Genomic DNA, 13,871 nt, shown 5'->3' with positions numbered 1-13,871 from the left:
ATTAAAACACATTCAATCCATCATAAATACTACATAAACAGCATACATGACACCACACAGAGACAACAACACAATACCGTACAGTACAAGAATCACTTCATGTTGAAACCCAGAAATAAGTTCTGTCAATGAATACTTACTGCCATTCATATATGCAAATGTAGCCTCCCAAAAGTAAAACAAACACAAGAGTCCACAAGTCTTTTTGTTCTGTGGGTGGAAACTATACCAAATGACCCAATGACTTTACTGGCCACTCTGACAAGCCGATTAAGCCTGTTCTTATTAGCCAAATTCTGATTCCCAAACCACTACACAAAAGGTCAGCACCGACTAAATACAAGTTCTATAAAACAGTCTTCATTTGGTGCACACCTTAAAAGAGTGCACCTAAATGATTGTGAGTGAGAGTGAAAAGACCAGTTATTAGTGTTTAATCTCTCTATACTAATCCTCTTCGTCCCTAATGGGACATAAGGCTTCGACGATCTGCCTCCATCTGGACCTGTCTTGTGCCGCATGCTGTGCCTCGCCCCAGGTTAGGTTCATCTCCTTCAGCTCCGCTGTCACCGTTCGCCGCCAGGTGTTCTTGGGCCGGCCTTGCTTCCTTTTCCCAGGTGGAGTCCATCGTAGGGCGATCTTGGGGATGCGGTCCTGGTCCATCCTGAGAACGTGTCCGAGCCATTTGAGTCGGCGGCGTTTGATCTCTAGCACCACACTGTTGCACTTAGTCTTCTTGTATAGATGTGCATTGGTTATTTTCTCAGGCCAGAAGATTCGACAGTTTCCTGAGGCATCCATTATGGAAGGCTTCGACTTTTTTCATGTCGTAAGATGCTACTCGCCAGCACTCCGAGCCGTACAACAACACAGATTTTACGTTACTGTTAATCTCTCTATGAAACATTACATTTAGTCATTTTAGCAGACGCTCTTATCCAGAGAAACTTTACAGAGCAGAACTTATCCAGAGCAACATTACAACACGTTTGTTTCGTCTGTCACATTCAAGTACAATCAAACCTGAAAACATGACCTAAAAAATGCTGGTGAATTACATTCACTGAAGGAATGTTCATCATGTGGTCTTTTTTTACAGCAAATAGGCTACTACTGTTCAAGACCTCTTTGGTACGTTGGCAAATAAGCGAATACATGTCCCAAAATACATTTCGGTAAAGTAGCCAATAAGATTCTAATTCAAAATACATGTGTGTACCTTTAACCAATAGAATCAAATTATGCTAATTTCTGTTGCACCGTTGCAGTTTTCCAATTTCCACTAGTTTAGAAACCATCAGCCGTCGTCAGCGTTCCAACTAGGCAGAGCAAGCCTGGTACCGGGGTGGACCAGTTTTTTAACTGGCGGACCGCTGGGTCAGTAACCCCTCTTTCTCTAACTGTTTTCTGACTGAAGGTTCATGACTGTTGCGGTCGGTGACACTGACGCGCTAGCGCTCATCATGCCGGTCCGTACGGAGTGCTGTGGCAGCCCAGTTGCGGCCCGTCTATCCTCGGCCTCACTTATCCCTCCGCCGCCGATTAACACGCAACAGCCGGGCGTGACTACTTCGCTCCTGTACAGTGGCTCACAGTTTCGGGGGCATCAGAAGAGCAAAGGAAATTCATATGACGTTGACGTCGTTTTACAGGTGAAGTGCAGACTGTACTGACACATGCATGCAGCACTACAGTAGCTGATCAACAAGATGTTCATTTCCTGTGAACAATGTTTTACATTTTCGTATTACCAGGTAGCTGGCAGTATGTTAAGCTAATGCTAGTCAGCATGAAGGTAGCATTGCATGAGCTTACCATGTATGGATGACACATTAGAACTCCGCATTTGAGACCCGTTGGCATACCGTAGCAAATGCCTCCGCTGAAACTGTAACCTGTTTTAGAAAGCAAGTCTGGTGCACTACCTAGCCTTTTCAAACACTTGAAAAACGAATATGCAAGCTAGTTACCGACTGACTGGCATTGCTTTTCGTGATGTAAACAATCTCCTAACCGTTAAACTGACATAACCTATGTTTGCAGATGTAGTCTTAATGTGGCTGACAGACCTTTAACTGCATTGCTTATTAATTAAACACACAAAAAAGGAAAGTTTATTCCTTCAAGCTGATGTTTCTGAAACAGACTTTTGTGCATGACAATTGACATTGTGTTTAACTCACAGCACGTGACAATGGAGGACTCCTATCTGTGTGGATACTTGAAGATCAAAGGCCTAACAGAGGTAAAGATGACTAGAACGGGGTTCCCACTTAAGGCATGGATTTATGTTATCATAGCTTGATTGGCGATGGTAGTCAATTGTCTGAGAACTTGTAGGCTAGGTTACATATGCAGAGTCCTCACTATAAATTGCACATCTCAAACTAACAGTTGTAAGGAAGCACACAAGTCCTTCTGTGCAAGAAGAAAAATTGTTTTAGCCTAATCATGTTAACAACAAGCTATTACCACTGTAACAAACATTATGTGCTCTTCCATACAACTTCCTACACAAACACAATTTGACCAGCCCTCTACATACTGTTTGCAACCTGGATCCTCTCTTCAGATACTGTGCTGTATAGTCCCTATCCTCCATGAGAAAGATGTTAATCCATCTGTGACAGGCGCTGGGTCAGCTCTAATTTAGCTTGGCATATTTCATAGCAACAAGTAGCTGGGGTTAAACAGTATTGTAATTGGGAGTGTTTCTGAATTGTCTGTTTTTTGTTTAGACATTGGTTTGCTCTCTCTCTTCATATTTTCTCTCTCTTCCACACAGGAGTATCCTACTCTCACCACGTTCTTCGCCGGGGAAATAATAAGCAGAAAGAGGCCCTTTTTAACTAGAAAGTGGGACGCTGATGAGGATGTTGACCGGAAACACTGGGTAGGTACACTGAAAGGCCTGAAAGTGTCCAGGTTTTTAAGTTTGTCTGCTCATTGTTACCAATGGATTTGTTTTTTCTGTTTTGCCAGGGAAAGTTTCAGGCTTTCTACCAGTACGCAAAAAGCTTCAACTCGGACGACTTTGACTACGAAGGGCTGAAGAACAGTGACTTTGTCTTCATGAGGTGGAAGGTACAGGGGAACATTTGCTGAGTGTCTCTCTCTATCTCTGTAATTGTTTACCTTTGACTTCACCCAGTGTCTCTGGCCTACAGGAGCAGTTCCTAGTACCGGATCATACCATCAAAGACATCAGTGGAGCCTCTTTTGCTGGCTTCTACTACATCTGCTTCCAGAAATCTACAGCTACTATCGAGGGCTACTACTACCACAGGAGCTCCGAATGGTAGCTAGCTACACTACTAATGATGCTATTACTGCCGATACTGCTGCTACTACTACTGCTACTATGGGTAGCATTACACTACAGCTGCTGTTTCTTTATTGCATCTGTTACCACTGTTCGTAATCCAACCTTAACTACAACTAGTGTGCAATATGCTAAGTAGCTATTAGATATTCTGAATGAGCAGTTGAAGAATTCCTCTTGTTTGGATTTAACCCCAATGTTGTGTTTTCTACACTGATCTTTTCCTCTTCCCTCTTGTTTCTCCCAGGTACCAGTCGTTAAACCTCACCCATCTCCCTGAACACAGTATGCCTATCTATGAATTCCGGTGACACCCAAACCCCTGGGACTACTGGATAGGGCAGGTTGATTGGCACTGCCCTATAGACAAATCGAGGGAGGAGGTCAACTATCCAGGCATGCCAAGGAGGGATGTACCAGTCTGGTCTGTTGATTGGCAAGAGAGACACGCACACAGATGGGCAGGCGGATGGAAATGCGTGGTGAGATCAAGGACGTGGTTGCTGACAGAAAGGCACATATCCCAGTTTGCCTCAATCTGGATGTTGCATGAACTGGGATACAAAGCAACGTGACTTAGTTCATTTTTCCCTATTTTTCTAAGGACAGATCTTAAGAAATCCTCTTGTCAGCCTCTTTTCAACTGCTCTTTTCTTTCAGTTGGGGATAGTCAGAATGTTAACTGCCAATGTTTTTTTTGTCTTGCCTTGTTATGGTTTGGTTATGGGTTGTTGGGTCATTGAAGCAGTATCTGTCGAGGAGAGAAATATATCGAAAGATTGGAATTTCCTTTGAGTTTTTATGTCATATACTTTGAAGACATTGCAATGAGGCTTAATTGAGAGTGATGTAGCCTGAGGGTGAACTAGGGATGTTGATGACCCTCTGTTAGAAGGTCACATGAATAATATTGACAAGAGTGACCTTTTGCAAGTGTTCCACAGAAGCAATTGACTCTTTGGGTTTGATACATGAGTAGGCCAGCGATGATTGTCGTTTGCTATTGATTTATGAACCTTACATTATGGTCAGGCTGTTGCTACAGGTCCATAGATATAGGGGTTGCTAGCTAGTGTGGGAGTTATAGAGAAACTTGTGAATCAGTTAGGGCATCGGCCATGCCGATGTCTGTGTTGGCTGTGTCCCAAGGGTGAAGCGGTAGCTATATTGTTGAAGAAAATTCTTCTGAGTGTAGTAGGACCCATTCATAGTGTATATTAGTGTCTATTTTCAAGCTGCTAATGTAATTAAAAGAAGAAAGCCTCTCCTACCTATCGCCTCAAGCGAACAGCTAAACGCTTTAACATTGCTTCTCTCATTGTTCTATGCAAGTACACAATGGCTGCCGGTTAATAATCCAGTGGCACTAAAAAACGTTCCATTTTTATTTTCAGAGATGATTTTTAAAATATTATGAGCGATCACACAAACAGAGATTATTTATTGACAGTAAATGTTGTTGATTTGTATACATGAATATACATACATATAAAGATGGAAAAAAAAAATATATTTTGTTTATTTTTATCCACCAGCTTTTGAAACAAAATACTCAGTTGTCCTCTGCATTAGCCCTGAATTTTATTGAAAATGTATTTTTATTTTAAATTTAATTTCAGGCAGCTTCATTCGAATTAAATTCTTATGATGGCCTGACATTGGAATGCGAGTGTGAACCATGTGGTCATGAGGTTCCTTGCCTGTCATTTCTAAATCTGCAAATGTATGATGTGTGCACTGCATAGCCCACATCCTTCCCAGAACTTCTCATTATACAAACGCACAAGAGGCCCTAAAGGATCAGTTTGGTCGTCTCCATCAATCTTAAAACGACCAGAAAGGTCTTCAAGACATTCACCTTTCCATGTGTGAATAGATGTGTTTTTGTGACTAAGGAAAACCCTAGCTGCCTTAAATGTCAAATGTTTGTACAAAGCACCATTACAGTATAATTTTCTTTTTCTATTTGAGAGGTTGGCTCTCGAGTGTGGAAACCTGTTTGTGTGATAAGGGAGAATGACGTCTAGGAGGGAATACTCTGGCCTGGTAAACCATCCTGATCTCTACAGCAAACATTCTGTTTCACTCCATTGGTCTTTCTGGAATTTGACCTATACACAAGCATTTTTGCTTTTGATCACGGCAAGTTGACTGGAAGTTGGTCCGTTGAAGTGTTTAGCTTCATGTTTGCAAATCCCACTGGTGACGCCCCATGGTTCAGTGAAACGAAAAAGGAGATTGGTTTGTCATAGACCTGACATCAGCGATTCAGGAAGTCTGGGTGGACAAGTTGTGAAATATGAAGCGGAACTACTAAGCCTACCTCAGTAGTCGTATTAGTAGTATTTCATGCAAGGTGTCATTACTGACCTGTGTAATGCTAGGCATAGGCTGTATGACTAAAGACACATTTGGAAATTGCTGCTTTAGACAGTATTGCTCAAAGGTTATTTTAAGTGACAAATGTTATCAGGTTTGAAGATGCATTACAAACTGAACTGCCGACTTTGATCATGTAATTCTTCTGACCAAACAAAGAATGCATGTAAAATTTGACAAAAGTGTTTGCTCAAGAGATATATTTGAGATTGTGAATAAAGTTTGAATAATATATGCTTGGCAATTTGCAGTTCTAATTCAAAGACATGATGCAGACCATATCACAATCATTATTTCAAAGTGTTAAGCATTAATTTTTAAACCGAAAGACAGTTGGAGAGAGACATGTAGGAAATGGCCTGGGCCAGAATCAAATCCAGGGCCCTGTGTTAGGGCCTCACCCTAAATGGTATGTGCTCTACCTGGTGAGACATCGGAGTACCTCATAAACCATAATTTAAGGAGTTAAGAAAGTATGAAACAAAAACTTCTATTACATTTATGTGGATTTACACAAGCTACAATGTATATAAATGAGAAAATAACATGAATAGAGAGAATTAGAAACAGAAAGTACTTTTGTTGTTTGGCCAGTAGATGGCAATGGTGTACTATTAAATAGTCCGTTTTTTAAACGTTTTTTACGTTAAATGGTTTTGAGTAATATTGTATGTTGAGTGTATTGGAAATACTCACACTTCTTTTTTATATTTAAGGTATGAACGTTTCTAAACGCAGTATTCCTGTGTATTTTTTATTTGATATGCCAGAAGATCTAAAGTAAACGATATGAAATGAGCTAAATGGAAATTAAAGAAACTATCTCATGCTGACTTAAAGGCATGGGACAGGCAGATTGCCACTGGTCAGTGGTACAGTAGTATTATGTCCTGTACTTCTAAGGCAGTGAGTTTCTCAATTTCATATTTAACTTTGACACCTCACACAAATTGTGTGACTTTATGGACTGACACAAGCTGTTGAACAAGCAGTTCCATTGTAAAATATTGAAAGGTGGTGTATTAATCACCAACCCCTTCCTGTATTCAAATATGATAAAAGTGTTCAAGACTCATTGCTGAAAAAAAAAAGTATTTAGGGCTGAAAGATGGATTATTATTTTTTTGTAAATGTGCTGGGAGAGTTAGTGTGTAGAGTAAGGATATATGCTTCCAAAGATTTCTCATCACTTGTGTAGGCCTACGTACTTCTCACGTACTCCACAGTCACGCCTTCAACTCGGAGGAATATATGCACCTGTGCCACCGGCCCACGGCGTTCAATAGGTTAGCTATCCTCTGTACACAGCGCAAAACTCACCAGGAGTAAACTCTTTTGCAACAACAATGGAAGCGCAACGGTATCCAATCAGAGTCAGGATGATTGGCTTGGTGCAAAAAGAAAAGACCAAAGTAAGTAGACTATATTTACATAAAGCTTTTCATCAAATGTTTGTTTTTTTACTTTACTAAATTATTTTCATATAGGCCTATTTGGTATTTTATTATTCTTTGTGTGTACAGTTTTCGTTTTGCCAATAGACTAAAACGTTTAAACTTAAGAAAGATTTCATAAAAATTTAGCATTTTATTTTGCTTTTAGATGTTTATGACATCGGTGCTTTGGTCAGACCAGAGTGACATACTTGTTTACAGAAGTTGTGATGACTTCAAGAAACTTCACGTGAGTTACTTATATATATAATTAAATCACAAATACGATTTCAATACACACAATTATTCTTAATCGTATATTTAACTATTTGTTGAACAGAAGCAAATGAAGAAAGCATTTCCTCCTGCAAACCATCTGAAAAAATCGGACAGAATTATTCCAAAATTTAAAAGTAAGATTGTGTCAATTGTTTTTAAAATAATTGACTAATTGTCTTGCATTGTTTACTTTATATGCTACATTTCTTCTATATTATTAAACCCATGTTTCACATTTCATTTTAAGACAAAGGCATGGGATCTCAGAAGGGCACCAACAAGACAGTTATGTGCCTCAAATATCTGGAAAAGTATTGCAGCGAACTCCTGAGCTGTGATCCGCGCGTGTTAGAAAGCTCTGAGCTAATCCAGTTCTTCCATCCCAAAGACCAAGACCTCCATCCTGACTTCGCCAAGAATAGGTCATTAGAGGCTACCGTGTACTATTCTGGTTGAAACTTTTAGATTTACGCACGCATTACGCATAGGCTTAACGGGCTATAAACCACAGCGTTTATGACCGTTTAGATTGGTTTCAGATTCCAAAAGTTCACAAATATTTTATTTCCGCAGCATCGTGATTATGCCCTCACAGGACACCATCGAAGACAAAGGAAGTCTAGGCTCCGGTGGACATGACAACAATGGCAACGTGACGCAACCGTTCGTGACCGAGGCATACAGGTGTCTGGCCCCCTACGAGACAAAGGACACCAAGAATCGACCCTTTAAAGTAGCGGTTGACGAAAATGTTGACGTACTCATCAAGGACAAAGTAGGTAGGGATGCGTATTGATAAGATTTTAACGATTCCGACTCCTTATCAATTCCTGCTTATCGATTCGATTCCTTATATATTCTCTTATCGATTCCTCTACAGCCAACTAGGTATGTGCGTCCTGCACCCCCACACACACACACTCGTTCTAAACGAATTTCTCAAACTGGCTTTGACTGGCTCTGAAATGAGCTATACCACCTAGGCCTCTTCAGGCCTCTGTTTTCAAAACAAAATCTAGTCGGAGATAAAAACTTTCAGTTTCCTTGTGTTCAAGCTTCTATTACTCAACACCAGTAGGACTTACGGTTGTCCTAACAACAGGGATCACAACTTCAGTGTCACCTTTCAAAAGAGACCATTTACATGCATGTACTCCAAATGGTTCAACAACAGCTTTCAATGTACTTTGTGCATGTTGTTTTGGCGTTTTCAGGCACATTTAACAGGACTATTAAAAGGTTAAACAATTAAAATGCTAAATTTAATAATGGATTAAAAATCGATATGCTCAGTTTAATAATGGGACACACGAACGTTTGCTGACGCCGCCCCGATAACGTGAAATGATCAATAAGATCAATACTTATGGGAGACGAATGCCGGAGCTAAAATGTATGCTTCAAACGACGGGACAGAAGATAACTAGATCGACTACACACAATAAAGGCAAATTGCTGCACACAGTAACAAGTGGTTGTGATCACTTTTGAGCAGTTTAGCTCTACCTTAGATAGTTAGAGATGAAGCGCGAACGTTAGCTGCGCTGCTGCATGCATCGAACACATGACGTTCCAGTAACTTCATTCCATGCTGTGTGTTCAAATGCTTCTTCATATTTGTAGTATTTCATCCCTTCAATGAAATAGACTTTTTACACACGTTACAAGTGGCATTGTTGTCATTTTGTCGTGTGAAATACAACCAAACTTTAGAACGCTTCTTCCTAGTTGCCATGTTTGCTGCAGTCTGTCTCAATAAACGATAAAAGGTCGCGCATGCGCAACGGCACAGATTCGTTAACAGAATCGTTAAGGAATTTTGCTAAAGATTCCAAGGAATCGAATCACTGGGAACCACATACCACCTGATACCCATCCCTAAAGCAGGTGAAAACATTTCTGCTGTACGGTGGCGCCAATTACTATGCGCACGTATTTTGTACTACCATGGCCGCAAAATCATTCTAGAAACACTTTTCAACATTCTCCAATGTATTGTTTGAATCGCTTAATGCTCATTACCTCGTAATAACTTATAAAGGATGAACCTGTATTAGTGTAGGCCTACTGCCTCGTTAAATGGATATGTCCATCAATCTCATTGCTTCCTCTTCTTTCTCTGCATATACAGGCTGGTGGCTAGTTGAGAATGAGGATAAACGATTGGCCTGGTTCCCAGCCCCCTACCTGGAGAAGATTGAGGATGATGGGGATGAAAATGACGGATTTGTGACCCATGGAGAAAGTAAGTGACTGAACACATTGGTTATGTTGGAATTTTTTGAAGCAAATTTTCTGATGACACAACACTTAACGAACAAAATATGTCTAACATCGGGCCTCTGAATCTAGATGCCCTGTACTGTGCTGTGAAAAATTACAAGGCTACCAATAGAGACGAGGTGTCTTTAGAAATGGGTTCAGTGGTGGAAGTCCTGCAAAAGTCTGATAATGGCTGGTGGCTCATCAGGTAGGTTACATCACAATGTAGAGCATGTCATTCATTACCAGTAGGTAATCAATATCACTGCACTACATGGTTTCCTGGAAAAGATTGTCTAGCCATGGTCTACTATATCACTTTTAGTACAGTTTATCAAAAATATGTTTTGTCTCTTGTTTAGGACACTGTTTAGGACGCTGGCCTTAACTGATTTAGTCAACAAGAATGCCGTCACATTATTTGCTGCTCTTTGATTGTTAAATGCCCATTAAAGGACTTTGAGTTTGCTTACATTCTATGGACTAAACAGCCTCATAATGTTTGACAAATTTCATAATTTTTCTACAAATTTTTGACTAAAAAAAAGAAAGAAAAAAGCTGACAATACTGATCTGTGATAATCACGATCATAGTCTTTGGTTTTCTTGAATACCCAAGATGGTTGTGCTTTGGTATCCTTGACACTAATTAAAGCTCATGTCTGTCTTCGAATCCTTCTCTTCTTCTCCCAGACACAACAGTAAGACTGGCTACGTTCCCGTCATGTACCTACAGCCCTACAACAACCCCCTTGGGCGCCTGGTCACCCTGCAACAAGACTTACGAGGATCTAACCTCACGCAGGCCTCCCTGCAGGTCCCCGGGCCCTCCCTGGCCAGACAATCCCAAGAGCACAGCCGATCACAGAGCAACCTCCTGCAGCCCCCTGGCCTTCAACCCTTTTCCACCAATCACCTTCATCCTGCCAGTAAGTACATGTCCCGTTCTCTGAACATTTTATCGGAGCCCCACCCCGAGCCACGCCCAAAGCACCACCCAGAGCCCTGTCCTCAAACAGTTTCCACCATGGGCCAGCAAACCCCCACTATCATGGTGGTGGAGGACGTGGAGGGAGACAGGCGTGGGAGGAGCCTGACAGCCAGCAGCTATGACAGCCAGGACAGCAATGACAGCCTGGGCAGTGAATTCAGTTCCTGCTGCTCCTCCTCTCTCAACCTGAGCAGCGGGGACATGAACGAGGCACTCCGTCTGAGCAGGACTCCGCCCCCCATGGGGATGGACCACCTCAGCCCTGACGGAAATGGAGGCCTGCAGACTAAAGGAAAGATAACGTCCAGCAGGTCTGACCCTAACCTGTTTAAGATGCCCACCACACCCAGGGTGCCCCCCAGGCCCCGGGCACATGAGATCATGTCTCGCTGTACCACAGTCACCCGCAAGAACGTCTCAAAGGCCAAGGTGTTGCCAGTTCCCACCGAAATAGCCAGCCACTGAGGGAGTGGTGCCAGCAACACGGTAGCATGATGGTCAGGAGGAAGTGAATGAAGACTGGTTTGAGGTCAACTTGTGAGACTGTTTGGACGTTTTTTGGTTGATTATTGTGCTTGGCTTTGTATTATGGGTAGCGTAAGGGTTCCCATTATCGTCCAGCTAGCTCTCGACGCTCGTCGGGAATTTTACAAATATTTAAATATAATACAAATTTGTCACAACATTGTACTTTACTATGTAGATACACACCTATAACATTCTGGTTTTAAAATCCAATGCGTGTTTATATGTTTAAATATCAAAGTAAGAGGCTGTAATTTGGTTGGTAGGAACGTTGGAGAGTTCCTCACTCTAACCTCCCTACATACTATAGGTATGGCATGGTCAGTCACCTTGTTGCCATGTTGCCGCCAGGCACATGTATGCCAATCACGTTACTGTCAAGGGTTGATCGTTGAAGCGACTGTGAGGATGATTTGGCTTCTTGTTCACCACTTGAAACGTACGGCCACTTTTGGACACTATCGAGAACAAGGTTTATGACAACAGTGTCCAAGCAATTTGGTTATTAATTTGGTTCACTAAACAGTTGGGTCACTAAAGTCACTAAAGAGTTTAGAACTATTATAAGAACAGTCATCTCCTATGGTATTCTTGAAATATATTTTGAAATACTTTTTGGCAGTTATTTTCTGTTCTAATTTATGTATATAAGCCTGAACATTTTGTGTTGTGTGCTAATTAATTAATAATGAATAATTGTGAAATCATATCTAGAATTAATGACTGCTTAAGTGTCTTTCTTCCCAAATTGTATTATTTTTTTATGAAGCTAAAGGATACTAAAACGAGGAAGAAAGAATTATAAGAACATTTATCAGTTATGATACTTTTGATGTTTCTTTTTTCTATTGGGTTCTATCCGCATACCATAATTTATTCTATATCAGTCAGAAAGGTTGTCAGTTTTCTTAGACTGTACTGCAATGAGTAATAATAAACAATAATTGTAGAAAACTTGTCTGTATTTACATTTAGTTATAAGATTCTTTGGAACACAACTGTAAGGAGGCTGAGCATATCAGCAAAAGGGTCATTGTTCTCCAATTCATCTTGCACCACTTGACTTTCTACACTGGTATTTATTATCACAGTGCTGCCAAAAACCTACTTGCTTAACATTTCTTTTTTACACATCAACAGACTGGTGGTGTGCAAATGTGATGAGTGAGACAGACTAACGTAACATAACAGCATTTCAGTGTCTCTTTTACAGTTCAGTGTTTCCCGAAAGCATCGTAAGGCTAAATTGATCGTAGAATCCATCGTACGATGGATCTTAGTTTTACGGGCCGTTTCCCAAAGCCATCGTAGCTAAAGGCTCTTGAAAATGCTCATAGATTAACGAGACCTCCAGATCAGTCGTAGATCGCTAAGTGCATCTTAAGCAGACTCAGTAGAAACACCAGTAGGCCTAGGCCGACCCTAAAAACAAGGGTACATGGATGCAACATGGAAAAAACAAAACTCTTTAAATATATATATTTATTATTTTTACAGCAGTTAAACTGAAACTGGGATATTTTTCAATGAACTAGACCAGAGGTGTGACTTGTGAGACATAAACTGGAGTCCGACTGGAGTCAGATGGCTGAGCTGTTTGGAACTCCGGCTATTATTAATCAGAAGGTTGCCGGTTCGATTCCCGGCCATGCAAAATGACGTGTTCTTGGGCAAGGCACTTCACCCTACTTGCCTCGGGGGAATGTCCCTGTACTTACTGTAAGTCGCTCTGGATAAGAGCGTCTATAACATGACTAAATGTAAATGTAAAACTCTACTGGGGCACAGGCCCCTATTCATATCCCTTTGTTCTTTCAATCTTGCTGCGCACTATACAACAGTTCAGGGACGCAAGTTTGATATCAGCTTTGGCAGGGACATCAATATGCGAGCGCGCACATTTTTTCTGTTCCCTCCTCCCCACGGGGTTCGGGAACAGTTTGATTTTCCAGCTACGGCAGCTAGCTCTGTTACAGTAGTGGTGAAGGAATTGGCTAAGGCGAACGCTAGCGACTGGTTATGGCAGATCAGAGTGGCTCTGGACAGATCCAATAGTTTTAAACTTTAACAGAGTACCCGCCTACAAGGAAGTCAACGCTTGTCAATGGAGCGAGGCCAGACTCTCTGTACAAATGCAATGTACGAGAGTCTGGTTAGGACCAGGCTAAGCAGGACCTGGCGTACGACCGGTTTTAATACATGTGAATATTTCTGTGCGTAGGTAGGCCGTACACCATCTTCTGGTATGTAAGTTGTGCAATCTTATACATTAGAGATTGTATATATATAAAAGTGCTCCTGAGGTAATTTCTTTGTCTGAATTACCGTATTTCTTCGAAAAAACGCTGCCCTTGAATAAACGCCGCACCAAAAATGATAGTTAAACGCCGCGGCTTTTATTCGAAGAAATACGGTGACTGTGAGATCGAGGTTCTGACAACAGAGGTGGAGGCGAGAAAATGTGTACTGTTTGGCGGCCTGTCATCAGGTATTAGCGACAAAAGAATGTCGGCGGAGTGGAAAACTGTCACTATTTGCGCCCTTTCTTGTTTTTAACTTGTAGCACTTTGAGATTTAGCTAAATGAAAAGTGCATTACAAACAAAATCATTATTATTATTATAGGGCCATAAATGCTGTGGGTTCAGAGAACCGGACCATGGCAGAAATTAAGAAGAAAT

The 13,871-nt window shown here is 41.2% G+C and overlaps 1 protein-coding gene across 2 annotated transcripts; it reads left to right on the top strand.

Moving 5' to 3' along the window:
• Positions 1 to 1,314: 1,314 nt before the first annotated feature.
• On the top strand, positions 1,315 to 12,110 carry LOC136941006 (NADPH oxidase organizer 1-like). 2 transcript variants are annotated; one of them, XM_067233375.1, is made up of 10 exons: positions 1,315 to 1,652; positions 2,186 to 2,245; positions 2,786 to 2,893; positions 2,983 to 3,084; positions 3,168 to 3,298; positions 3,570 to 3,629; positions 8,032 to 8,192; positions 9,545 to 9,658; positions 9,766 to 9,883; positions 10,369 to 12,110. In XM_067233375.1, exons 1-10 carry the CDS (start codon positions 1,422 to 1,424, stop codon positions 11,129 to 11,131), a joined length of 1,848 nt encoding a protein of 615 aa, XP_067089476.1. In that variant the 5' UTR covers positions 1,315 to 1,421; the 3' UTR covers positions 11,132 to 12,110. The 2 variants fall into 2 exon arrangements, with proteins under 2 accessions (XP_067089476.1, XP_067089475.1); XM_067233374.1 differs by lacking the exons at positions 1,315 to 1,652; positions 2,186 to 2,245; positions 2,786 to 2,893; ... (1 more) ...; positions 3,168 to 3,298; positions 3,570 to 3,629 and adding exons at positions 7,001 to 7,113; positions 7,304 to 7,384; positions 7,475 to 7,547; positions 7,661 to 7,835 and having other exon boundaries at positions 7,987 to 8,192.
• Positions 12,111 to 13,871: the final 1,761 nt, after the last annotated feature.

Source organism: Osmerus mordax, chromosome 3, assembly GCF_038355195.1.
Source record: "Osmerus mordax isolate fOsmMor3 chromosome 3, fOsmMor3.pri, whole genome shotgun sequence".
NCBI classification, from domain to species: Eukaryota; Metazoa; Chordata; class Actinopteri; order Osmeriformes; family Osmeridae; genus Osmerus; species Osmerus mordax.
Note: the sequence above shows the minus strand (reverse complement) of the source record. Positions and strands in the feature narration are given on the sequence as shown.

What these genes read in the sequence shown, in the direction of transcription:
- LOC136941006 (XM_067233375.1), top strand. Translation starts at nt 1,422, where the DNA reads ATGACTGTTGCGGTCGGTGACACTGACGCGCTAGCGCTCATCATGCCG. An exon ending in TACCACAGGAGCTCCGAATG is followed by an intron (nt 3,299 to 3,569) that starts GTAGCTAGCTAC and finishes TGTTTCTCCCAG; the next exon opens with GTACCAGTCGTTAAACCTCA. An exon ending in ATGCCTATCTATGAATTCCG is followed by an intron (nt 3,630 to 8,031) that starts GTGACACCCAAA and finishes AGACAAAGGAAG; the next exon opens with TCTAGGCTCCGGTGGACATG.